General features: G+C 41.6%; 1 protein-coding gene across 5 annotated transcripts in view; it reads left to right on the top strand.

Annotated features, from left to right (window-relative positions):
- EOGT (EGF domain specific O-linked N-acetylglucosamine transferase) overlaps nucleotides 1–24925 on the top strand; it is a 37315-nt gene extending 12390 nt beyond the window's left edge. For 4 of the 5 annotated variants that reach the window (XM_030307205.2, XM_030307207.1, XM_030307206.1 and 1 more), the window contains 10 exons: nucleotides 1892–1998; nucleotides 5235–5338; nucleotides 10887–10979; nucleotides 11334–11405; nucleotides 11552–11638; nucleotides 12159–12227; nucleotides 16801–16862; nucleotides 19778–19897; nucleotides 22072–22174; nucleotides 22746–24925. In XM_030307205.2, the coding sequence (XP_030163065.1) occupies nucleotides 1892–1998; nucleotides 5235–5338; nucleotides 10887–10979; nucleotides 11334–11405; nucleotides 11552–11638; nucleotides 12159–12227; nucleotides 16801–16862; nucleotides 19778–19897; nucleotides 22072–22174; nucleotides 22746–22892 (964 nt within the window). In that variant the 3' untranslated portion in view covers nucleotides 22893–24925. Of the gene's footprint in view, nucleotides 1–1891; nucleotides 1999–5234; nucleotides 5339–10886; nucleotides 10980–11333; nucleotides 11406–11551; nucleotides 11639–12158; nucleotides 12228–16800; nucleotides 16863–19777; nucleotides 19898–20418; nucleotides 20577–22071; nucleotides 22175–22745 lie in introns of all 5 variants that reach the window. The other variant, XR_003967016.2, reaches the window with a different exon arrangement.
- Nucleotides 24926–25228: the final 303 nt, after the last annotated feature.

Raw genomic sequence — 25228 nt, 5'->3', positions numbered from 1 at the left:
GGCTTTCTCCCTTGGCCAGAAATGGGGATGAAGACCAAATATGTATATATCTTATTATAAATCACAATATCACAAGTCACATAGCATAGTCTTATTTAATGTTAACTTTTGAGGCCAAACATTCATGCTCAGCAAATCCTTCAGGATAATAATCCGCCATACATTTATAGGGCATTTTACAATCTGCAATGCAGTATCTTCCTTAACTGAGGTTAAAAATCAAAATTCACCTGAGTAACTTTGAAGATCCTAGTTGGCTTTATTCGGCGATTCATGAATTGGGCAGCCTCCCATCTAGCAAACAGAGAAGAGCTCCAAGAAGCTGTACAAAATGCTTCTGCTTTTATAGGCAGAAGGGGGCAGGGACAAGAAAAAGAGCAGATCCCTTCATCTTCCTGTGGGGGAGGTGGACTCTGTGTGGTAGATGGCCTTGTTGGTGCTGACCAGAAAATTACGGACTGGCTGCTTAAGACTCCGTTCCTAGAGAAGTTGGAAAGTGTAATTAGGTTAGGCATTAAGCTTCGGTTTGGTGACGTGGGCTTACCACAAGTGACTCCATTTTGGGCCTCTTTTTTCTCTTCAACACTTAATGTGAGTTTTGCAGTAGGAGTTCCTCTACTGCAGTGAGCTGTTTGATTACCTAGTATGTTTCGATATCTGATTTCACATGGTGGTAGTTCCCTCTGGTGTATTTATATTAGTAATTTATTGCCATGTAACAAATTACTCCCAAATATGCACTAGGGTATATTTTCATTCATTATCTATTTGATAACAAACTACTCCAAGATTTTACAGTTTAAGACAACAAACTTTATTATCTCATGAAGTTTCTGATGGTCAGGATTTGGAGGCAGCTTAGCTGGCCGGTTCTGGCTCAGGATCTCTCACAAGGTTGCAGTTCAGCTATTGACAAAGGCTTAGCCATCCCTAGGCTCAAGTCGGCTTGGAGACTCTGCTTCTAGGCTCCCTCATGTTGTGGTAAGTTTCACTTTCTCTGTGTCTGGTGCCATGTTTTTGCCACATGGACCTCTCCCTTAGTGCTACTCACAGCATGGTAGCCGGCTCTGAGAGACAGGGAGAGAGAGAGAGACTAAGCACGTGCCCTAGGATAGAGGCTTCGGTCTTTGTGTACTCTAATCTCAGAAGTCATATACCATCATTTCTGCCATATTCTGTTCATTGGAAGTAAATCACCAAGTCCGGCCCACACTTAAGGGGAGGGAGTTAATCTCTACCTCTTGAAGGGAGAAGTATCAGAGAACTTGTGGACCTATTTTTGAAATCACCACAATAATTCGGCATTGTGTGTATTTTAACAGGATTTGTTTGATATTTGTTTTACATCAGTTGTCTCAAAGATGAAGAGTTACAATCTTTAGGTTAATTATCTTTTGGCACATGCCCGTGATTATCTTCTTTTGTAGGGAAGAAAACTGTGCCATATGGTCTCCAAAGACATTTTCTGAGAAAAAGGCTTTACTTTCTAACGGGAGGCTTAGCTGTCTGCTGTCTTTCTGAGGCACTCAATAATTTTTGGAAAGCCATCTGTTTTAGAATCCTAAAGTCTACCACAAGATCACAAGAAGGCTTTTTGAATCTTCCCACTTTACTGGTAGATTATTTAGCCAATGCATTGTGTAGATTTCTTTTTTGTCTGGAAAATTCCTGCTTTATCTTGTACACGAAGCTGTCATCTTTCTTCCTTGTCTCAATCTTAAAATCATTATCAAGTTATATAAATATTAGTAAGTTTGAGAAGTTCCACTTGTCTTCATAAGAGCATATTCTAGAAATAAAGTCCCCCTAATGAGCACATCCTGAGTTACAGTATTACAGTAGGAAGTTCAGGCGGATCCCTTTGAAACTATCTCCCAACTCTTAATTCCAGGTTTGCTGAGCTACAAAGCTATACTCAGCTCGCCTTCAGACCCATAGAAGCTGCTGAATGTGACGTTGTTATTGAAAAACCAACCTACTTCATGAAACTGGATGCAGGTGAGAAGTTAAACTTGCCTGTTATTTATTTATCAGTGAATAAGGCATTGTTCCTTCTTTGATATGTGTATGTAGTGATTTCCTGTGACTTTCTGGGAGGCTGTGTGGCATTAAATAGTGGGTTTGCTTTTTGAAGTGGGTTCCTTCTCTGAAGAAGGGAGCTAGTTTGAACTTCCCATTATATGATACTTTTGGTATTTTAGTGGAGACCTGGACATTCGTATCAGATGACTCTATCAGAATCAAAAGATGAGAGAAAAAGGTCTATGGACACCTTCTGTAGCTAAATTTACCCCATCTGGTTTCTGCAATAACTTGATTTGTGTTGTACTTCCTTAGAAAAAATTTAAAAGGAAAAGCCATGTATATATCGTGGGTAGGAGAGGAATGCCCTTGCTCTTCTGCCCTTTCTAAAATCCTTTCCATGACTGAAGGGAATTGAAAATTCCTCTGAAGTTAGCAGTGCAGTGTATTATTAGGGGCAAAAAGTTAGTTACGTTATTTTCCCATTTGTACCTATAGCGTCTGACTCTCAACTTTCAAGGGCAGCTTTAACTTTGTGAACCAGTTGCCCCAGAGAGGAGAAACGTGGATCGTGCTATATTATGTGTCTTATTATGAGAGAAAAAGATCATGGAGTGCCTGGGTGGCTCAGTGAGTTAAGTGTCCAACTCTTCTGCTCAGGTCATGATCTCACAGTTCTTGAGTTCAAGCCCCGCATCGGGCTCTGTGTTGACGGCATGGACCCTGCTTGGGATTCTGTCTCTCCCTCTCTCTCTGCTTCTCACCACTTGCTCTCTCTTTCTCAAAATAAATAAAAAACAAATTTTAAAAGAGATAAAGGTTATTCTGCCATGCCATATCAAAATGCATGAGGGGCCGGGCTTCCAGGGAAATATAGAGAGCTCTCTGTCACAGATATTTCAGAATTACTATAATGTATTGGTCATATTTTTAATGCTTCTGTTTTCTGAAGCTGTAATTCTTATATAACAAAGCATTAGGTTCAGAAATCAGACCCGTTGTGGTTTTTGGAATGAGAGCAAGTAAGAATGCTGTGTTCAAGGTCCCGACTCTTGTTTTAAATATGCAAATTGAAAAGGGGCAAAGAAAACTCTGTGATCTGCCTGAAAAGAGGTGGATATGTATGAGCTGTTAAATGGATGCCCCTACTCAGGCAGTAAAATGGGTAAAGTAGGAATAATAGGCTAGCGTAGCCCCGGGCTGTTTCTTTTCCAGTGTTTCTAACTCTTTTTCTTCTGACTACACCCTCATCCCGTTTCCCTTTTCACATTGACTCTTACCGTCAGAGAATGAGCATTTTACAGAACACGACTCATTGGGGGCACATTTCTTGAGAATGGGACCCATGTTTTCTCCTTCCTTGGCCACACTGGTCTGTGCTGCATCCCTCAGTACCTGTTACAAACTTGCCAGATGATCCATGGGGGAGCTAATGTGTGCTGTGCGCTCATCTGGAAATAAGGATGTGTTGTCATAGAACCTTCTTTTTCTTAGTAATTTGAAAATGTGCTCTTTGCCAAATTGTTCTGAATACATAAAGGAGTCTTTCCAAATACTCATCTAAGATTGCAGTCTAGGGGAGCCTGGGTGGTTCACTTGGTTGGGTGTCTGACTTTGTCATGATCTCACAGTTTGTGGGTTCAAGCCCCGCATCGGGCTCTGTGCTGACAGCTCAGAGCCTGGAGCCTGCTTCAGATTCTGTGTCTCCCTCTCTCTCTGCCCCTCCCCAGCTCACACTCCGTTTCTCTCTCAAAAAATAAATAAACGTTAAAAAAATTAAAAAAAAATAATTAGTTACCAGTCTAAAAATAATTTTTTCTCTTTGTTTTATTGAGATGTAATTGACATAGAGCACTGTATAACTTTAAGATGTACAGCATAACTGTACATGAGTATTACAGCAAAAATACTCATATCAACTGAGTATTTTTTACTCTTATTTTCTGGCACACAACATTATTATTCACCGTGGGAATGAAGTCAGAATATTTTATGATTTCTGCTTTTCAGAGTCACTGTTTTTCTTTTCAAATGCATGTTTAAAATTTTTTTTTAATGTTTGCTTATTTTTGAGAGAGAGACAGAATGCCAGCAGGGGAGGGGCAGAGAGAGAGGGAGACACAAGAATCCAAAGCAGGCTCCAGGCTCTGAGCTGTCAGCACAGAGTCCGACGTGGGGCTCAAACCCACGAACCGTGAGATCATGATCCGAGCCAAAGGCGGACACTTAACCCACTGAACCACCCAGGCGCCCCGAAGTGCATGTTTTGAATGTCAGTTCTTGGAATTTTGTCCCCTTTAGATTTGCACGTTGCCAGTTTGGATACTGGGTCCTGCATACCTAAATCGAAAGAGTGCATGTTTGGTTTCTTTTTAATGACCGACTTACAAATTTAGAAATAGCTGCACACACACTCCCTTCGCCCCTGTTTGACCCGGCAGGATCCAGGTTGTCTTCGTTACAGTTTCCCTCTGTGCCAGGCACAGGGCCGGGTACTTTTAGGTACATTTTCTTTGCATTCCTCCTAACAAAGCTGGCACCTAAGTATAAGGATTTCCTATTTCTCCTAGAGAAGCTAAAGCGTGGGGACTTTATCACCTCTTGTGAAAACCTTGCTCCTGAATGGCTGAGCTGGGATTCAACATGGTTCTTCAGACTCCAAAGTTCATGCTGTTTCTATTAGAACATGAGACACTCAGCCCTTTCAAATGGTAGTTGGTTAATATTTTCCCCAGAAGCAATGCTATAAATAGCGATTAAAAAGGAATGAAAAATACCAAAATGTTAAAAGTGCCATCATTGTCCATACTTCTATGGTAAATACATATTGCTTGATTGATTGAAAAAAATAAATGATCATAAAAAATAAAATTACTCTTTTTGCCTTATAGTTCTGCATTTTGAGCTAAATAGACTTCTCTTATTTTTTTCTTGGAATTTACTGTTCATTGGTTACTTGGTGTATATAGGGGAAAATGCATTCCTGATTTCTAAATGGACAATTTTAAAGTGATTTTTTGAACCCAATCATCAGTTAATTGAGGACTTCCCAAGTACAGATCCTTTCGTGTTTGGAAAAACTCTTATGTTTTCCTCCCAATTATTTTCAGCTAAAAGTCTATCACACTATAAATAGGTGGGGTGAATAAAAATTGTTTAATCCTTTGCTCTTTGGGGTTAATTAACATCGATTTCTTTTTTTCCAATACCAGGTGTTAACATGTATCACCACTTCTGTGATTTTATCAATCTTTATATTACTCAGCATGTTAATAATTCATTCAGTACAGATGTGTACATCGTGATGTGGGACACCGTAAGTAAGAACATGTTCTTGGCTTCAGCTTTTTTTCAAAATTTTTAACGTTTATTTATTATTGAGAGACAGAGAGAGCCAGAGCATGAGCATGGGAGGGACAGAGAGAGAGAAAGACACAGAATCTGAAGGAGGCTCCAGGCTCCGAGCTGTCAGCACAGAGCCCGACGCAGCACTCGAACTCACAAATTACGAGATCGTGACATGAGCCGAAGTCGGAAGCTTAACCGACTGAGCCACCCAGGTGCCCCCTTTGCTTCAGCTTTGCCTGGCTCAGTAAATGTGTGAAATGTGATGTGGTGAAATGGAGTTTTCTAACCCACACACATTTAAATATACACACATGTACACACCGATGCAGATGGGTGTGAATGTGTCTGTGCATATGCATTTACATGTATGCATACATATGGGTATGTATGCATTTGCGTGTATATATCTTTGTTCTTTGAATTTTGGAATGAAGCCGTGGAAGATTTCTTTCCCCCTCTGGGCAGGTGAAGCCCCAGAGACCTGTGCTCAGTGTTTCTTTGAGAGAGACATGTGAAGACTGTCCTTTGCTTAACCTCCATGACCTCCCACCTGACTCCCATGGGGAGATCTGGCCTCTGTTTCACCGTGTGGCCTCCTGTAATTACCACCTACCTTTGCTTAACTGTAGCTTCCCTTTTCTACTTGACTGATGCTAGATTGTGCTGTATCAGGTCACTACTCAGGGCAAGTCTTAGGTATATTAGCACGGTCTTTTTTTCCCTTCTCCTTCTTCCCTTATCTAGCCCCCCACCTACCAAGGTAACCCCCAGAGTTGCCCCAGTACACTCAGCTGGGAAATGGGATGATTCTGGTATCTCCCTCAGTATCATGGATGAACCATACAGTGTGTGAAGAGTCACAGTGCCTGGCTCTGTGTGTTGTGTGCTCTGTGTGTTGACTATGACCATGGCAATGATAGGGAGGACAAGTGGTTTATGGTGCACATGAGAGGCTGCCACTAAGAGGTCATTAAAGTTCACCTAGACATTCCAACTCACAAGATGCTCGTAGACCCCCTCTTGGCACAAGTCTGTTGAGAACATTCTTGCAGGCAGGGCAACTTCAGGCATTCCTTCCAGGGAGAGTCCTTCCAGAAGCCTGAACAGCATAGCTCAGGTGCAAGGGGCGGGGATCTTCCTAGGGCAGGTACAGACACTTCATGTCCCACAGAGGCCACTATCTCCTGCACCAGCTGTGTTGGTAGAGCTCCCAGGATCCCCGGAAGAGACAGCCAGCTCCAAGAGTCATCGTGCCCTTTCCCAGTCCAGACACATTGTACCCGTCAAGCCTCTTTTTAAATCGCAAATAGGGGCGCTTGGGTGGCTCAGTGAGTTGAGCTTCTGACTCTTGATTTTGGCTCAAGTCGTGATCTCACAGGTTCGTGGGATCAAGCCCTGTGTTGGGCTCCACGCTGGGCTTATAGCCTGCGTAGGATTCTCTCTTTCCCTCTCCCTCTACCACTCCCCGGCTCATGTGTGCTCACACGCGTGCTCTCTCTCTCTCTGAAAAAAAAATAAAAAAATAAAAAAAATTTTTAGAAAAATCACAAGCAGTGTTACTTAGAAACACAGTTGGCCCCTGCCATCTTCTTTTCCAGAGAGAAGAGCCAGACAGTTAAACGAAGGTTAGATTCTTGTGCAGGACTTGGGGAAGTGTTTTGTTTTCACAGATATGAGGCTCATAGTGGAGCTGCATAGAAAGGTTTCCTTTATCACTGCTCCATAGACTTGTAGTTTGATTTGAAGTCTGGGGAGAATTGGTTGATAATTCTTGGCATGGGAATAATGCGGTCTTTTGATTTTCTTCTTTGCAAGTATGTGTTTCCCTCTTGAGTTCCAGTGTTGCTACCATGACGGTTTCATTTCTTGAAACTGTTTTTGTGAGCAAAGGACGCAACAGTTCCTTTCTCTTTTCTGTCAGTGCTTCTAGGCCACCGTCACCAGCTCTCAGAAGCCCTGATGATTAACTCAGGGTTGTTGTGCCTTTAAAAAAATTTTTTTTTAACATTTATTTATTTTTGAGAGAGAGAGAGAGAGAGAGAAAGCGAGAGCGAGTGAGTGGGGAGAGGCCGAGAGAGAGGGAGACACAGACTCCAAAGCAGGCTCCAGGTTTCAAGATGTCCACATAGAGCCTGACATGGAGCTCGAACCCACGAACCGTGAGATCATGACTTGAGCCGAAGTCTGACCTTAATTGAGCCACCCAGGCGCCCTTTGTTGTGCCTTTTTTAAAAAAAAATTACACCCTATGTTATATCATTGAATGCTCAGAACCCTCCAGGGAGTAGGATTTTTATGAACTTGGTTTACAGATGAGGATGCTGAAGCTGTGAGCAGCAGGCGAGTGTTCTAAGAGAGCACAGTCAGCACGGGGTGGAGTCAGGGTTCCAGGCCAGGCAGTCGGACCCCATCCTGTGCACTGAAACCACAGTGCCCTGTCTCCTCCCTGTGGTCCCCTGCACATCCTATTAAGTTGACGGAAAGTTTTCTAGACACTTTCCACAAGCTTCCTTATATCTTGTTGCATGTTTTTCCATGTTTTCCTCAAGTGGACTGAGTTAAACTGAGCACCTTCTATAGCCCTCCCCTTCTCTGCACCTTCTGGAGAGTGTAAATAGGATGCACGGCCACCATGAAGTCCCAGGTTACTCACTTAACTGGTAACTGGGCACGTGATGTCAGGGCAGGCTGACCACGAGTGGCAGGGAGGGGCAGGATGCATTTAGCTGAGCAGGGTCACCACCCTCCTACTACCTCCCTCTTTTGGGGTTAAGCATCCGGCTTTGGCTCAGGTTGTGATCTCATGGTTCATGAGTTCGAGCCCCACACTGCAGCAGTTAGTGGCTTTGGATCCTCTGTGCTCCTCTCTCTCTGCCCCCTCCCCGCTTGCATATTCTCTCTCTCCTAAAATAAATAAACATTAAAAAATAAAATAAATTAAGTCATGGGAATGTAAAAAAGGAAGGAAGGAAGGAAGGAAGGAAGGAAGGAAGGAAGGAAGGAAGGAAGGAAGGAAGGAAGGAAGAAAGAAAGAAAGAAAAAGGTCTCTTCCCCTTCTTCTTCTTCTCCAAGTTCATTTCCCTCAACAGTAACAAACTGCAGTTAACATGTGGGAGTCCCTTATAAGACTTGACTTTAGCAAATATGAAGATATCCTCATACAAAATCTATGTAAGGATCTGTATAAGGATATAATAAAATTTATGTAGGGATGTGTTTGTTTATATCCTTAGAGAAAATATACTCTCTCATATCCTAGTTTAGTATTATATCAGGGGCATCTTTCCCAGTGGGTACATTTAGGGTTATTATTATTTTTTTGTGTGTATGGTTACATGATATTTGGTAGATGCTAGGGATATCCAACACATGCCTCAGTGCATGTATCATGTCCTGCCACCCCCCAATCATATTTCATGTGTTGCCATTTTTTTTTTTTTGCTACTTACTGAAACGCATTGAACATCCCTCCCACATACATGTGTCTTTATACACTCATCCCAGCTTTTCTGTAGGATGTATTCCTGTAAGTAGACTTTCTAAGTCATAGGTTATGTGCATGTTTAAATTGGAGACATACACAGGAGGAAATTTTATGGCATCTTCAAGAATATCCAAATATTCTTCAACCTGAGACTAGAAAGAAGTCCTTCCCTTGTGGCAGATAATTTGAAGTTGAGGGATGTGGAAAAGAACCTTTTGGAGGTGGTTGTTACTGAATAATACATGATTTCCCTGAAAAGTCAGGATTGCTGTATTTTATTATTAAATTTTCCTTTCAAAGGTATCTTATTTTATCTGAAGTATTTTATCTCAAGAAACTGTCTCGAATCACTCTTTTAATTGCCCTTTATTTATTATTGAGCCAGAATAGGGACATTTCATTTTTGATGGTATTGAGAAGGGCCTTTATTAGAATGGCATTGGAGAAACATCGAAGGGGAAAATTTTTTTATCACTACATCTAACAGTTCTCAATAACTTTGAAATAACTCTAATATGTGCAACATAAAAATTTCAAAATCTGAAAAAAGAATTGCTATAATGATAAAAAGACATGAGCATAATGTATAACCAACTGTAGACCTTGCATCTAATCCTACAATACATAGTTCTTATTTCTTTTGGCTGAATTTTTCAATCTAAGTTATACCATTTTTAAAGAAACTGATCTCCTTCCTTTAGTTGAGGGAGCATGTAATTAATTTCTACTTTGCAAAAATGCAATGCATTTGGTAAATGTACTAGAAAGACCTATTTCCCTCTGAGAGGCAATTGTGTGCAGAGGTTAAAAGCTTGGAATCTGGAAGCAAACCGACTGGATTTAATCTCAACCCTGCAAACATACCAGCACTGCCATTTATGCAAACTACTTAAATTTGTATCTCTGTTTCCTCATCTGTAAAATGGGGATAATGGTATCTCCTAGCTTATTAAGTTTGTGGGGTGTTAATAATTTTAAGTGCTTAAAAGCATGCCTGAGATGTAGGAAATATGCAAGATGCTATTATAATTATTATTACTCTTAATGTTAATGGGGAATTGTCACACGTTACTCTTTGGTCAATGAGGAGATCATTTCTTAGAAAAACGCTCATCGGGGTGGGGTGCCTGGGTGGCTCATTCGGTTAAGTGTCTGACTTCAGCTCAGGTCACGATCTTGCACTTTGTGTGTTCGAGCCCCGTGTCAGGCTCTGTGCTGTCAGCTTGGAGCCTGGAGCCTGCTTCAGAATCTGTGTCTCTCTCTTTACCCCTTCCCCTCTATCTGTCTCTCTCTCTCAAAAATAAACATTAAAAAAAAAAAAAAAAAAGGAAAGCATTCATCATAGTTTAATGTTAGGACTTCCAAAGCATTTTCTTGCTTTGAAATTTCTTCAGAAGTGCATTCCATTTACCCTGATTGTTTTTGTTTACTGAGCTACCCTAGTGTGTACAAATGGTGTCGTATGTCTGTGATTTGGATAGAAGACTCACAGGGAAAAAACCCCACACCAACTACCATTCAGAGATGTGAGTATAAGAACAGATAGGGTAGAAAAACCAAATGTTTTCAGCAGACTAAGAGTATAATTGTGGTGATTACTTCTTTTTTAAATAAAAATTTTTAATGCTTATTTTATTTTTGAGAGTGAAAGAGAGCACATGCGGGAGAGGGGCAGAGAGAAAGGGAGACACAGAATCCTAAGCAGGCTCCAGGCTCTGAGCCGTCAGCACAGAGCCCGGTGCAGGGCTCGAACTCACAGAATTGTGAGATCATGACCTGAGCCGAAGTCGGACCCTTAACTGACTGAGCTACCCAGGCGCCCCTTGTGGTGATTATTTCTGATGACATTCCATCAAATTCGGTATTTGCTCAGGCCCAAGATGAAAATCCGTGTTTCTTCTATGGATTTTTTGAGCTGGTTTAGCATCATTAGTTCTTAAGACTAACAAGCTTATTCGAGTATTTTGTTGCATTTTTAAAAAGCCATATTGCATCCTTCCATGGCCCTAACCTATTTTGTTTTCACTTTCAGAGCTCCTATGGATATGGTGACCTATTCTCTGACACATGGAGAGCATTTACGGATTATGATGTTATACATTTGAAAACTTATGATTCCAAAAGGGTACTGGAAACTTTCCTGAAATGTCTCTAAATAACAGTCATTACAGATGACTCACTCATCGAATAAATATTTAATACGAGTTTCTATTAGCTATTACCATTGATTTTTGACTTCGTAGTTGCTTTTTTTTTTTATGACTAGAATAATTGTTTTTAACTAGGTAGCATTAAAAAACTTTTCCCTTTAACTTTTCCAAAATTATGATTTTCACTTGAGTGAAATAGTTTGCTGTTCAAAATATTTTAATGCAAAAAAGAGATTAATTAAAATTTGTTTTCTGTAATTTTAAGTACTATTTTGGTGTGGAGTGTGCAAATTGTGTTCTCTTACCTTGTACAATACCTTCATTCTTAGGTGTGTTTTAAAGAAGCTATTTTTTCCCTACTCCCCCGGATGCGATACGGGCTGTTCTATAATACCCCTTTGGTAAGCATGTCAACGGGTGTTAATATTCATATTTATACACTTATTCTGGATAGATTTTAAGATAAACGTTTATTTGTAACTTGAGAACATCCTAAATAGTAAGGCCGAATGGCTCATTGTAACATGAATTATTGTTTTCATGTTAGATATCTGGCTGTCAGAACACGGGATTATTCAGGGCATTTTCCCAGCATGTGCTGCACAGACTGAACATCACACAGGAGGGCCCCAAGGTAAGGAGTACATTATAGGTTCTGACTTGGGCCTGACTTCACCCAAAATAAAAACCAATGGCACCTTTGCAGAAAAAGAAACCAGCGGAAGACAGTGTTTTCTGGGGTTAATAATTTCTTGCCTGGAGTGAGTGATCCAAAATCAGATGTCACCAGCCTATGACAGATAAATAAGGGACAGTGGAAGAATGTACTTTTTTCTCCATTCTCTTTCTGCTGTCTTTCTCCGTATCTCCTTGCTTTTCCCCCAGCCCCCACCTAACCCACAAACCCCTGCTAAAAATTCCACCCAGCCAATCAAACAGAAGTGTAGTAAACAAGTTTTGTCTTCTGTGGCTAAAATGGATGCAGTGTTATTTCCTGAGGGAAGTCTGAAGGAATCAGGCTAAACAAGTACTCGTTCCCTAAATATATCCTGATTGAGTTTCATCGCTTTGTGAAAATCACATTTTAGGTTCTAGTATTCATTCATCTGTGCAGGCATATATAGCATTATTTTGCCTTTTCCTTTTGATGACAGGATGGAAGAATCCGAGTCACCATTCTTGCACGGAGTACAGAGTACCGGAAAATTCTAAACCAAAACGAGGTTAGTTTTTGGTATGTGTTTTTAATACCATCATGTTGAATTTAACTTCTTATAACTAATGCGCTTAATTTTTTTTCACATTGCGCTATATGCTTTGATTGGAAATTATTAGGTTTTAACAAAGTTTGATGGCTATGCCCAGTTCATCTACTAGACTCCTACTGGGGGTCAGCAAACCACCAATTGCCCAAACTAGCTTCGCCTTACCGTAAACGTTCACCTACCACAACTCAGAGTGGAAACAGAGGCAGAAACTATCTCTTGCGTCCTGCCTTTACTGCCATAGATTGGCAGACATTCTGCCTCTGTACAAACTAGCGGCAAAAATGCAAGAGTATCTTTTGAGAGATGATTGATGGAGTGTGGCAATACTGTGGCATCCAGAGGCAGACTAAGTTAGAAGAGTCTCCATTCTTTTCATGACTGTGTGTCCTGGAAATTATTCACCTCTTAGGTTTTGTACTTTATTTTGACAGCATCAGCTCTTAAATTATATTTAACTGAGATAAGATCAACATGCAAGGCCCTTGCCTATAACAGCCTGGTTGGCAGGTGTTCTCACAATAGTATGACTGAGTCCACAAAAATGTCTTGAGCACCTGCTATGTGTTGGGCTGTGCTCTAGGCCCTGGAGCTAACATAGAGGACAAGTGAGATCCCTGCCCTCACGGAACTTACGCTCTCTGGGTAAGACAGACAAGAAATAAGTAAATAAGTCCCCAAGTAAGGTGATTTCAGGTAGTAGTAAGTGCCACAAAGGAAGTAAAACAAGGTGATGGGGTAGAGGGGCCAGAGATGCAGGAGGAAGGGGAAACAGGTGCTGTTGGGCAGAGACCTGATCACTAAGAAGCCAGCCAAGGAGAGAGAGCCTCCCAGGCAGAAGCAGATGGCCTGTGATGTCCAGGCTTTAGGTGCTCCAGGAATGGAGAGATCACCAGGCAGCTGTAGCACAGCAGGAAAGGTGGGGGCGACCCTAGAAGAGGTCAGAGAAGTTGGGCAGGGGGTAGGAAGGTCCCATATCCTCTCGGCCTCATAGGCCTAGCTGAGAAAACGAGCGGGTTCTATTCTGGTGTGGGAGAAACCACCGTGAAGTTTTGGGCAGGGTGTGGTAGGCAGAATACCGGGCGTCCTCCAGAAGATGCCCCCATCCGAATACCTAGAACCTGTGACAAGATTAGGTTACGTGGCAGAGGGATGCTGAGCTTGTAGGTGAAATTAAGGTCGCTCGTCAGCTGGCCTGAAAGTGGGGAGATTACCCTGGATTATCCAGGAGGGCCTGATAGAATCAGAAATGGGCTTTAAGCGTTCTCCACCGGAGAACCATTGCCTCTGCCTGAAAGCTGTCTGCTTAGCTGGAGTCTTCTCACTGAGCACATTTTAGTTCTGCACGTCCTTGAAAGTGGAAGAAGGAGACAGAATCCAGAAGGGAGTCATGAGGACAGAAGCAGGGCCAGGGGCCTTGCTTGAATATGGAGGAAGAGGCCCCGAGCCAAGGAATGCAATGGCTCTTAGAAGGTGGAAATGAATTCTTTCCTAGAGCCTCCAGAAGGAGCACAGCCCTGCAGACAGCCATCTGTCTCACTGTTGGACTGCTGTCCTGCACAACATTGAGTGGGTCAGTTGTGTGGCCGTGAGCTATAGAGTCTGTGGTAATTTGTTGTAGCAGCTAATAGAAAATAAATACACAGGCAGAGACACGAACTGGCTTATTCATTTATTTGTAAACCACTTTGGCTGCAAGAGTAGGAACAGGGGGTATCATTCAGAGCTGTCACTGTGGCCCTGGGAAGAGTTTGGACGAAGGTGATGACAGCAGAGATGACAAAGTAAATGGATTTAAGATCTGTCTCGGAGATCGAGTCTGGGATACTTCCTGGCTGAATATGTAGGTGCATGTTCGGTCAGGCCAAGCACTGAGGATCAAGGGTGAACTCCCGGGCTTTTAGCTTGATCAGGTCAGTGGCACTGAGGTGGGAAAAGCTCAGTAGGAGGGGGATGGGGGCAGGTTTGGATGGGTAAAATGTTTTACACAAATTAGTTTGGATGCCTAACAGGCTGATCAAAATTATGCAATTAGTGTCTTGAGATCCATATGGATTATGAACATACGCTGTAATGAGACATTGATTGTAAGTTGTGGGTGGAAGAAATGAGCAGGTGTGTGTGCGTGTGTGTGTGTGTGTGTGTGTTTTAAAGACCCGGAAATACAAATCTATCAAATGATGCCATGTTGGGGTTGATGGATGGAACCCTTATGGACAGGCAGACCAGTAGTATATATTGGTAGAGGTAACACATATTGAGTGCTAATTATATGCCAAGAATATTACTCTATGTTCCCCATTGCTTCCAGCAAACCTGTGAGGTACATATTTTGTTATTATCCTCTGTTTTAGAAAAGAACACTGAGGCTTAAGCGATAAAAAAAAAAACATGCTTGAGGTCACGCAGCTGGTGAGCAGAATAATGGAGGCGGGGGTGAGCTGAGGTGGTCAGAGTCTGAGCCTGCTTCTGAACCAGAGACTGCCACTGCTCTAACACAAATAGATGTGACAGGAGGCCGTGTCGGGAAGGCTGGCGAAGGAACATCATCCATCCAGTGGAAAGGGGTGGTGCTGGGTGCTGCCGGTCAGCCGCCGACATGTTCACATCCGGTCACACAGATCGCCCGCACCATGTTGCCCAGAGGTGAGATCTGGAAGTTCAGATCTGAACTCTAAGCCAACGAGCACCCACTAGCTGCTTTTGTCTCAGTAACTGGCATCACTTGAGAAGGTAGCTACCAAGCAGAGAGGAAAGCACGTTCGACTCTACCTTGATTCGTGAATACATAATAAAACCCCCCATGCTCTCATTGGATGGTGGTTCCTGCAGTCCTGCCCAACCTCAAGGTCGAGAGAGCTATGGCCACCTCCATGGTGTGACTAGAAATTGTGAACAAGTGCCTGTTTGCCAGGGGACCCTCTGAAACAAGTGATGTGTTTTATGTGGACACATCTTATTACGGGACCCGGGCTCATGCCCTGGGATTAATTCCCTCCTGAAAAACGGATTCTAATCTATCCTCCCTCCTTCAGCTCCTTGACATAAGCAGCATATTTATGGGAGTTCAGGAGCTGTCTAGAGAGAGAAACTTCCATTCTCTGTGTGTGTGTGCGTGCTTAACGGGGGTGGGGACTGGATGTAAATCCCTGTCTGTTGCTTTTAATACATGGCAGAGTACAGGGTACTGGCGGGGAACACAGGTTTGGGGGTCAGATGACCTAGATTTAGTTTTGGCTGTGCCATTTGCTAGCTGGGAGATTCTGGGAAAGGTCCTTAACATCTTTCAGCCTCCGTTGTATCATTTAAAAATAGGCATACGGGAGCACCTGGCTGGCTTGGTCGGTAGACCCTTAATCTCAGGGTTCTAAGTTTGGGCCCCATGCTGGATGTAGAAATTAATTAAAAATAAAATCTTTGGGGCGCCAGGGTGACTCGGTTAAGCATCCAGCTTTTGATTTGGGCTCACGTCATGATCTCACGGTTCGTGAGATCAAGCCCCACATCAGGCTCTGTGCCAAGTGGAACCTGCTTGGCATTCTTTCTCTTCATCTGTCTCTCCCTCTCTCCCACTTGTGCTCACATGCTCGCTCGCTCTCTCTCTTTCAAATAAATAAACATTAAAAAAATAAAATCTTTAATAAAAATAGGCATAAGAATATTTACTCAGTATGAGACTGTATGAGGATTAAGTGACATTCACCAAAGTACCGAGCAATGCCGGCACAATTGAAGGGATACTTTGGTTACCATTGCTGTCATAGGTCGGTTCAAGATGGCTTAATTGTGAGGGACATAGAGAACCATGGCTGAGTTTCTGATAATAGGTTAATCGGGCTTTGTTACTTTGTTTGCTAAGAGAATAAGCAAATAAGGTCCAAAACACAAGTGGTTTGTCTGAAGTGAGATAATGGGTAGGGAGAAAACTCTTAACATAAAACCTGGAACAAGGTAGGTGCCCAGCAAATACACATTGAGAAACTGAAGGAATAACTAGCAAGTAGTAACCATGGCCGTTAACACCTACTGGCTTCTGTGCCACTTTGCTCTCATGAATTTTTTTTTTTTAATGTTTTGTATTTATTTTTGAGAAAGAGAGAGAGAGACAGAGTGACAGAGTGCGAGCAGGGGAGGGGCAGAGAGGGAGACACAGAATCCAAAGCAGGCTCCAGGCTCTGAGCTGTCAGCACACAGCCTGATGAGCGCTCAAACTCACAAACTGTGAGATCAGGACCTGAACCAAAGTCGGACGCTTAACCTCCTGAGACACCCAGGTGCCCCCCTCTCGTGAATTTTCCGCTCTCAGCCCCAATGACAACCCAGCACAGCAGGATTTTAGGGTGGTAGAATAATGTGACCAAGGGGTGAAATCTGCATTTGAATTCAGTTAAGGGTTAAAACACTAAACCTGAATGATATGTAATACCTGAAAAGTATTTTGTATGAAAAACAGAAATTTTAAGACTCAGAGGAAAATAAAACAGAAGAAAAAGAAAAAAAGAAATTCTAAATGTTTCTGTTTCTTCCCTAGCTGGTAAATGCACTGAAAACAGTATCTACACTTGAGGTTCGGATTGTCGATTACAAGTATAAGTAAGTGATACCTCACCCTTGAGCAGACACTGTCATCTTTGGCTTGGATGCATTAACAGGGGTCGAAGGATTTTTTCAAATGGTAGCTTTTGGTGCTGATAGACCAGGGAGGGACAGGCAGAAGCATCAGTGAGTGTAGCCAGCAGGGAAGGGCCCCAGGGCAGGAGAGGGCCTCTGGTGGTGATAGGGGTTGCACCAGGGCACAGGGGCAGTCACTCTTCAGCTCTGTGGGGTCCAATATTTCAACCCCATCTCATTTTTCAAGAGAAGTGAGGAACCGAGATTTTCATTTGAAATTTCTGTGTTTTTATTTATTATTATTATTATTATTATTATTGTTATTATTATTATTTTAAATGTTTATTTTTGAGAGAGAGAGAGAGAGGGACAGAGTGTGAGTGAGGGTGGGGCAGAGAGAGAGAGAGGGAGACAGAGAAGCCAAAGCAGGCTCCAGGCTCCAAGCTGTCAGCACAGAGCCTGACGCAGTTCTTGAACCCACAAACTATGAGATCATGACCTTAGCTGAAGTCGGATGCTTAGCCTACTGAGCCACTCAGGCGCCCCTGACATTTCTGGATTTTTAAAAGTTGGCAACTAATTCTGAATTTAAAAAATATTACTGGACTCATGTGTCCTGCTAGTTGCCACATTTCAACTCTTGACCTAAAATTAGTTATATGGGAATAATTTGAGTGTCGTAGAATAATATGAGTTTTCTAAAGAATATTAAAAAGTATTTATACTTCTTTTAAAATTCCAACAGAAGTAGAAGGCTTAGAAAGACACAATATGCCTCGCATTTACTGTCTAGGTAATCCCTGTTGATAGAAAAAACAATGATGCTGTAAAATAGATGTTCCTGGTTGGAAAAGTCAAGCAGTATTGAAAAAAGCGCAAAAGGAAAGGTGAAAACTCTCCTCCACTTGCCCCACTCACAGTCACTGTCTTGTTTTCCAAATTAAACACTATAAAGAGTTTCTATGTTAAAAAAAAAAAAAGCATACGTATACCAGCATATGAATGTCTATAATAGGTTAGAAGCCAGTAAGAGGCGCATCTGTCTGGCTCAGTCAGTAGAGCATGTGACTCTTGACTTCCAGGTCGTTGAGCTCAAGCTCCATGTTGGGTGTGGAGGAGACTACTTTAAAAAAAAAAAACAAACTTACCAGTGAGCATGGGATTTCCGCACCTTATTCACCATGCATGCGTTCACTGATACAATAAATCTTTATGGTGTGTCTGCCATGAGCTGGGCACAGCCTTTGAAATAGGAATCCAGATATAGAGGATGGCACGGCTCTTGTCTTCAGCACCGTAGACAATGAATACAGATACACAGCAATCTTAAGAACAGCTACGATTTGTTGAGACTTACTGTTATGCTTTGCTTACTTTATCTCAGTTCTCCCTCTGGTCTTACGAAGTTGGCGAAACTATTACTGTTTTACAAATTACACTGTGCAGTGGTGACTACCATCATTGCCACAGGAAGGAAGAAGAGGGCCGGACGTCAGGCTGCGGGAACTGGGGAGGCTCCGTTGTTGACTGGCTTTTAAGAAACTGTGCCCCGCGCAGGTTTCCCAGCTGAAGGAGGAACGGCAGTAAATTCAGACATTGCCAATCTGAGGGAAGCGTTACTAACATAATAGATGGAGCTTTGCCTCCTTGTCCTCAGACATTTTCCACACCGGCTGACTCCAGGGTCATTCCTACCTGGGCAAATACCCATCCTTCCTGTGGCATCAGTTGGCATTCCTTGACAAACTGAGGCACGTGTACCTCGTGTGAAGCACACGCATGGTGCCCTTGTCTTCTTTCTCTGTGTGGAACGTGGGGTTTTCATTTACTTCGAGAGGAAGCTCTTTAAAGAGGAGAAGCTGGAAAAATAAAAATAAAAAAAAATAATAAAGAGGAGAAGCTGGGATTTCACATTCTCTTCTTAAATCCAAAATAATCTTGGTAATTTTTTTCTTTTCCTTTTTTTTTTTCTTTCTTTCTTTCTTTTTTTTTTACTTTGGGTAAGAGGGAATGGGAGGTCTAATTCCATTATGTATATTCAGAGTGTTATACTTACTGCAGCCTCACTTCAGTGTACTTTATTGGCACTGACTTTCAGTTCAGAGTTTGCATATCTTTTAGGGTCTGGAATTCCGAGGACACTTTAACGATCTTGATGTGCATAAAACTTGAGGATTAGTCTGTTGCAAAGGCAGGACAATGCTCTCGTGGTATCTCAGATAATTTTAGGTATACCCAGATGGCATTGAATGAACTCCAGTCTCACAAGGAGAATTTATTTTACAAAAAAAAGTCCTTTTGTTATCTTAAGGAACTAGTTTTCAGTTTGATGCTAGTACAACATAACATCTCTGTAGTGCCTGCTAATTTCCTTTTTTCTTAAAGAAAGAGCAGGCCTTAGGCTCACAGCTCTTCCTTCAATAGTACCTACCTAGATTTGAAACTTTTTCATTTGATTGTATCTGTCTTTACAGTTTTGTTTGTCATGCACTACTGGTTTTTCATTCAAGACAGCTCTGAAAGTTTCCTTCTAAAATAAATGCACTTAGGGGCTCCTGCCTGGCTCGGTGGGGAGAGCTGACGGCTCTTGATCTCAGGGTTGTGAATTTGAGCCCCACGTTATATAGAGATTACTTAAAAATAAAATCTTTTTTTAAAAAAAATACATTTAAGGTTTTTTTTTAAAGTGAGCTTACTTAGAAAACAATGTTAAATTATTAAATAATTAACTTATTAATTATTGGAGTAGGCTTGGACTTGGCAAAAAGCCATAGTGGCATGTGATTTAAATTGGGAAAGGCGCTTGTATGAATACTGTTACCATGAGTCAGGAGCTAACTCAACCCAACAGTCTCTCTCTTCTCCCCTCTGTCTTCTTTTGTTCTATGTGTTCACAGGGAACTTGGGTTTTTAGATCAGCTGAGGATCAGTCATAACACGGACATATTTATCGGAATGCATGGAGCTGGTCTTACCCATTTACTCTTCCTTCCAGACTGGGCTGCTGTCTTTGAACTGTAAGTGTTTGGAGACAACTTGTACACTGAGGCCACAAGTAATGCTTTTTGTGCATGGCTGAGACTGCCATTCAGAGCTTCAAAAGGTGGAATACTTTTTAAAAAAAATTTTTTATGTTTATTTATTTTTGAGAGCAAGAGAGACAGAACGTGGGTTGGGGAGGGGCAGAGAGAGAGGGAGACCCAAAATCCGAAGCAGGCTCCAGGCTCCGAACTGTCAGCACCGTGCCCAACACAAGGCTTGCACCCACGGATCTCGAGATCATGACCTGGGCTGAAGTTGGACACTCAAAGACTGAGCTACCCAGATGCCCCCAAAAGGCAGAATACTTAATCATTACCAGAAAGTCACATCATACAGGCATCTAGAGAGAAAACAGACCTAAAACTAAATATGTGAAGTCTGTAGCTGCCATTACAGTTAGCAAGCAAACACCCCTTTCTCCCTCCATCTCGGTATGATGTGGGAGATGGGAGTCTGTGACTTCCTTCCTGAAAGCTCGTTGCTGTGTCCTTCTCAGACTGGGACCATCTCTCTACACTGTGTGCCATCATGCTGATAAAAAGGAACCTGTATACTGCATACCTGTGTTCATGGCACCCTTATTCACGGCAGCCAAGATGTGGAAGCCACCGAAACGTCCATCAGCGGATGAATGCATAAACAAAATGTGGAAATGTGGGTATATCTGTATATCTTCAGTAGAGCATTACTCAGCCTTTAAAAAGAAGGAAATCCTGTCACGTGTTACAACACGGATGATCCTTGAGGACATTATGTTCAGCTAAATAAACCAGTCCCTGAAGGACACATACGGTGTGATTTCACTTATGTGAGGTACCCAGAGTAGTGACATTCACAGAGACAGAGTAGAATGGTGGTTGCCTGGAGCCCACAGGGGAGAGAAAAGTGAAGAGTTCGTATTGAATGGAGTCACATTTCAGATTTGCAAGATGGGGAATTTCTGGAGAATGGTTGCATCGTGTGAGTGAGTGCACTTAGCACTACTGAGCTGTGTGCTTACAAATGGTTACGACGGTAAATTCCATGTTAAGTGTTTTCTACCACAGTTAAAAAGAGAGCGAGTTCAAGCATCTGTTTGTCTCATGAAGAGCACAGCTCCAAAGCACAGGCCTACCATGTTGCCTGCTGCTCACTGATTCTATACTCAGGGAAAGCGAGGCCTCAAGAGGACAGTGATTTTCCTGGGGTGCTCCTCTAACTGGGTGGGCGATGATAGAGACATGGCCTTCTCCCCCTTAGTGATTCTGCCGTAGACACCACACCCCATCTTTAGTTCTGGGCATGCCAACAGTGGCTACTGTTCCCCCATTTCGCTCTTTGTGTCTGTATACCTAGATGTTACGGTTTCACTTTAAAAACCACTTCATTCAGTATTTGAATGAGAGACCATTTAGGAAAAAAAAATTGTGAACTTCCAACAGTTTGCAAAAATATTTGAAATACATTTACATTAGAAAAATAGCCAGAGAATTATGGATTCTATCTCAATGCTTCATTTCTCCCAAAGAGAGGGAGAGAAGGAAGGAAGGAAGAGGTGGTTGATAGTGCCCAGGCCTTGTTGCTCAGCTGACTAGGTTTCCATTTCTGCTTCCCTAGCTATGTGCCCTTGGGTGTTTTACTCCCCTAAGTCCACTTCCATGTGTGTAGACTGGATATTAGGAGATAATACCGAGTCCACAGTCAGTCGGCCCTCTTGGTAGACTTTAGTTCCCTCCATTCCTTGATCCTCTTTGGATATTTTAAAGTTAAGGGGCACCTGGGTAGCTCAGTTGGTTGAACGTCCGACTTCGGCTCAGGTCATGATTTCAGTTTGTGAGTTCGAGCCCCGTGTCGGGCTCTGTGCTGACAGCTTGGAGCCTGGAGCCTGCTTCGGATTCTGTGTCTCCTTCTCTCTCTGCCCCTCCCCAACTTGTGCTCTGTCTCTCCATGTCTCTCAAAAAATAAATAAATGTATAAAAAATTTTAAAAATAAAATAAAGTTAAAGTAGTTCGCTTATGAAGATATTTAAAAATCTCCATCAATCTTGTGTACTGGTTACACGACCTTTTGCAGGAACATATTTGGGAGGTGTGTTATTCCCCAGACAGGTGTTGATTTGGCAAAACCCCTGGACACAAGTCTCATGTATGGGTGCCCTTGTGCCCTTAGGTACAACTGTGGAGATGAGCGCTGCTACTTAGACCTGGCCAGGCTCAGAGGGATCCATTACATCACTTGGCGAAGGCAGAATAAAGTCTTTCCTCAGGATAAGGTAAAGTTCAGTGACAAAACTCACCTCTTTTTTTTCATTTTAATTGGTTTAAAGTGTGTGATTAATATGAAAAACTGTCCTTAAACTTCAGTCCAGAGATAAACTGTCCTCCTAAAATAGTGAGTTGTATTTTATATTTGCAAGTTGGGAGAAGGGAAATTAATCACTCCCTATCTTTATGTTGAGAAGACAACTTTGTGAAATTTGAGCCTCGAAAGATCTTTTAAATTATATACAGGAGAGATCAGCAAACTATAGACCGCTGGGGCCAAATCTAGCCCACCCCCTGTTTTTATAAATAAAGTTTTATTGGGACAGTCTCGCTTCTCTGTTTCCATGTCGTCTTTGGCTGCTTGTGCATTTCACTGGTGGAGTTGAGTAATTGTAACAGATACTGTATGGCCCACAGAGCTGGAAAGATGTGTTACCCGGCTCTGTACTGAAAAAAAATTGCCAGTTTCTGATGCAGAGCATAAATTAAAATAGTTGCCTTGGCAAAAGTAAAATAATTATGTTCCTATTCCGAAAACCATGTCATTAGTGACTTACAGCTCTGTGATTGTTTTTTCAGGGCCACCACCCGACTCTGGGGGAACATCCAAAGTTTACCAACTACTCTTTCGATGTAGAAGAATTCATGTACCTTGTCCTTCAGGCAGCAGACCACGTATTACAACACCCGAAGTGGCCGTTTAAGAAAAAACGTGATGAGCTATAAATGTGCCGAGTCTGTTTGTAAAAGTCTGTTTGTTTAAACATTCCACCACCCAGGCTCTCACAGTTCAATAAGTAAAACAACTAGTTATCTCCTAACCCCAAATTACCTTTTCTGGACCAAAACATGCCTTCAGGATATTACTTACATGTTTTAGAGTCTTGAACTGTTTCCCGTGATTTTCGTGTCATAGCTATTTATCAAGATACTATTTTTGCACTGAAAACTTTACTTTTTATAGTTTAAAAATAAGGCATGGGCTTGCTGATGTATTTGAGTTTCTTAGGTATACCAAAGTTGTCAACCTTCTTGGCTTTAGAATTTGTAAATGTTTTTGCAGATGACAATGGGATTATAATTCTAGTGGCTTCCAATGTGTTTCTGATGTATTTAAGTAAATTCACAGCAGCTTTTTTTATTTGCCAAAATCTGTTCACGACACTTTGTGGTAGGAAAGGAAAACAACATACTACACACGCACACACACACACACACACACACACACACACACACACCCCGTTGTGATTCTCAGTACCAGGCTATAGGTAGCCTACTCCATGTCAGAAATCAAACAGTGTTCTACCCAGGTCTGTTTTACTCTCTCAGAGTCCAAAGTATCTCCCACAGAATTCTCTGCTCTATCTTTTTAGTAAACTCCAGGCTACATGCACCAAGAACCTCAATAAACCATGCCGTTGCATCAGTTTATATTCCCATATTTCATATGCAAATCATGTTTTCCCCAAATGCAACAGCTACATACGATAAAAATAAATTAGACCGTCCGTTAGGACTGCTTTGGATACCTTCTAGCTGGTGGCCCCTAATTCCTTCTTAGCCCTGGAGAGCAGTTAGGTTGAATTTCTGTATCACTTGGTGGTTTCGGTGCAGGTATTCGTGACTGCACACGCCTGTGTGATGCTTCTGTCTCCTTTTGCACGGGAGTGTTTCCCTTTGATCTTGCAGACTCCAGATTAGCTACATGAAGAGACTTTTTCCCTATCAAAAACAAAAACCAAAAGAAAAAAAAAAAGTAAAGACATGTGAATTCTCCATTTCAAAATGAAAAAGCAGCCCATGAGAAAGTGCTGTTGATTAAAAAGAATATCTGAAACGCGGTCCCACTCTCTGGGATTAATTTCTTACTGTTGATGAACTTTCAATCCAGGGGTCAGAAACCATGGATTTAATTTACTGCGAAATGTGAAGTTTACATTTTATTAACACTTGAGAAATCTAATTTAGAGATGAATGACTTCTATTTTTTAAAGTAGATGATTAACAGGGCTGCAGATTTTTTTAAAAAACATTTTAGCATTGTAAAAAAAAAAAAAAGAGTAGGCAGCAGAATAGTAACTTGAGAAACCCAAAGTATTTTTTTATATGGACCTTTACAGAACAAGTTTGCTGACCCCTGCTTTAAAGGTTTATGAACAGTCTTCCAGAGTTTAGGGATATTTATTAAAATCTCTGTAAAGAAAGTAGTGAAGGACTATAGTAATACTTTTGATTTCGATGTGAAAATTGTGTAAAAAGAATCACAACACATGAATATTTAAGTGAGTGGTATGGCTGTGCTTCGTGCAGAATAGAGTCACTCCCGGGAAAAGATTTCACTTTAAAAGAAATTTAAAGGCAGCATCATACTTTTAATCAGAGCAGTATAAACTTCTAGAAAAAGTATCTGAAAAAAATGTCAGCGTTGAGCTTACCTCATTTTAAGAAGTGTGTAGAAATACAATTCTATAGACTAGCAAGAATTCCAGAAATTGAGGACATTTTCATAATGCAACTATTATATTTAAATATTTTACATTTGTAGAGAGAATGCTTTTATATAAACACGAGTACATTTAACACTTTATGGAATTAACTTTTGTCAGACTTTTTCTATGGGAGCAAAAGACCTTCAAATGGTTATAAAATTTAAATGTAAGGAGTGCTTTTGAAAATTAAGTCTTGAAAAGATATTTCATTGTTTGTACATTTTGGGTATGGCTTTGAAATAAATCGTTTTATATTTTATTTGAATACCAGAACAGTTTTCAAGGTTTTCTGCGTCTTAATGCTACACCCTTACTTTTTGGCAATCTGGTGGCTCTAGATTATAAAAATAAGTAGCTCACTGATGAGGAATTCGGTTTAAGCAAAAATTATGCCTTACATTTATTTAGCAGATGATTCTACGATGCTTTCCCAAATGTTGTATTGCATAACTTTTACAAAAATGACAGAAGAATTATTCCCATTTCTCACGTGAGGAAAATCAGACGCTGTTTAAGGGAGAGGACTTCCCTAAAGATCACAGTTCTTCTGGCCCCACATCCATAAGCTTCCGT

The sequence above is a fragment of the Lynx canadensis genome, chromosome A2, assembly GCF_007474595.2.
Source record: "Lynx canadensis isolate LIC74 chromosome A2, mLynCan4.pri.v2, whole genome shotgun sequence".
NCBI lineage: Eukaryota > Metazoa > Chordata > Mammalia > Carnivora > Felidae > Lynx > Lynx canadensis.
Note: the sequence above shows the minus strand (reverse complement) of the source record. Positions and strands in the feature narration are given on the sequence as shown.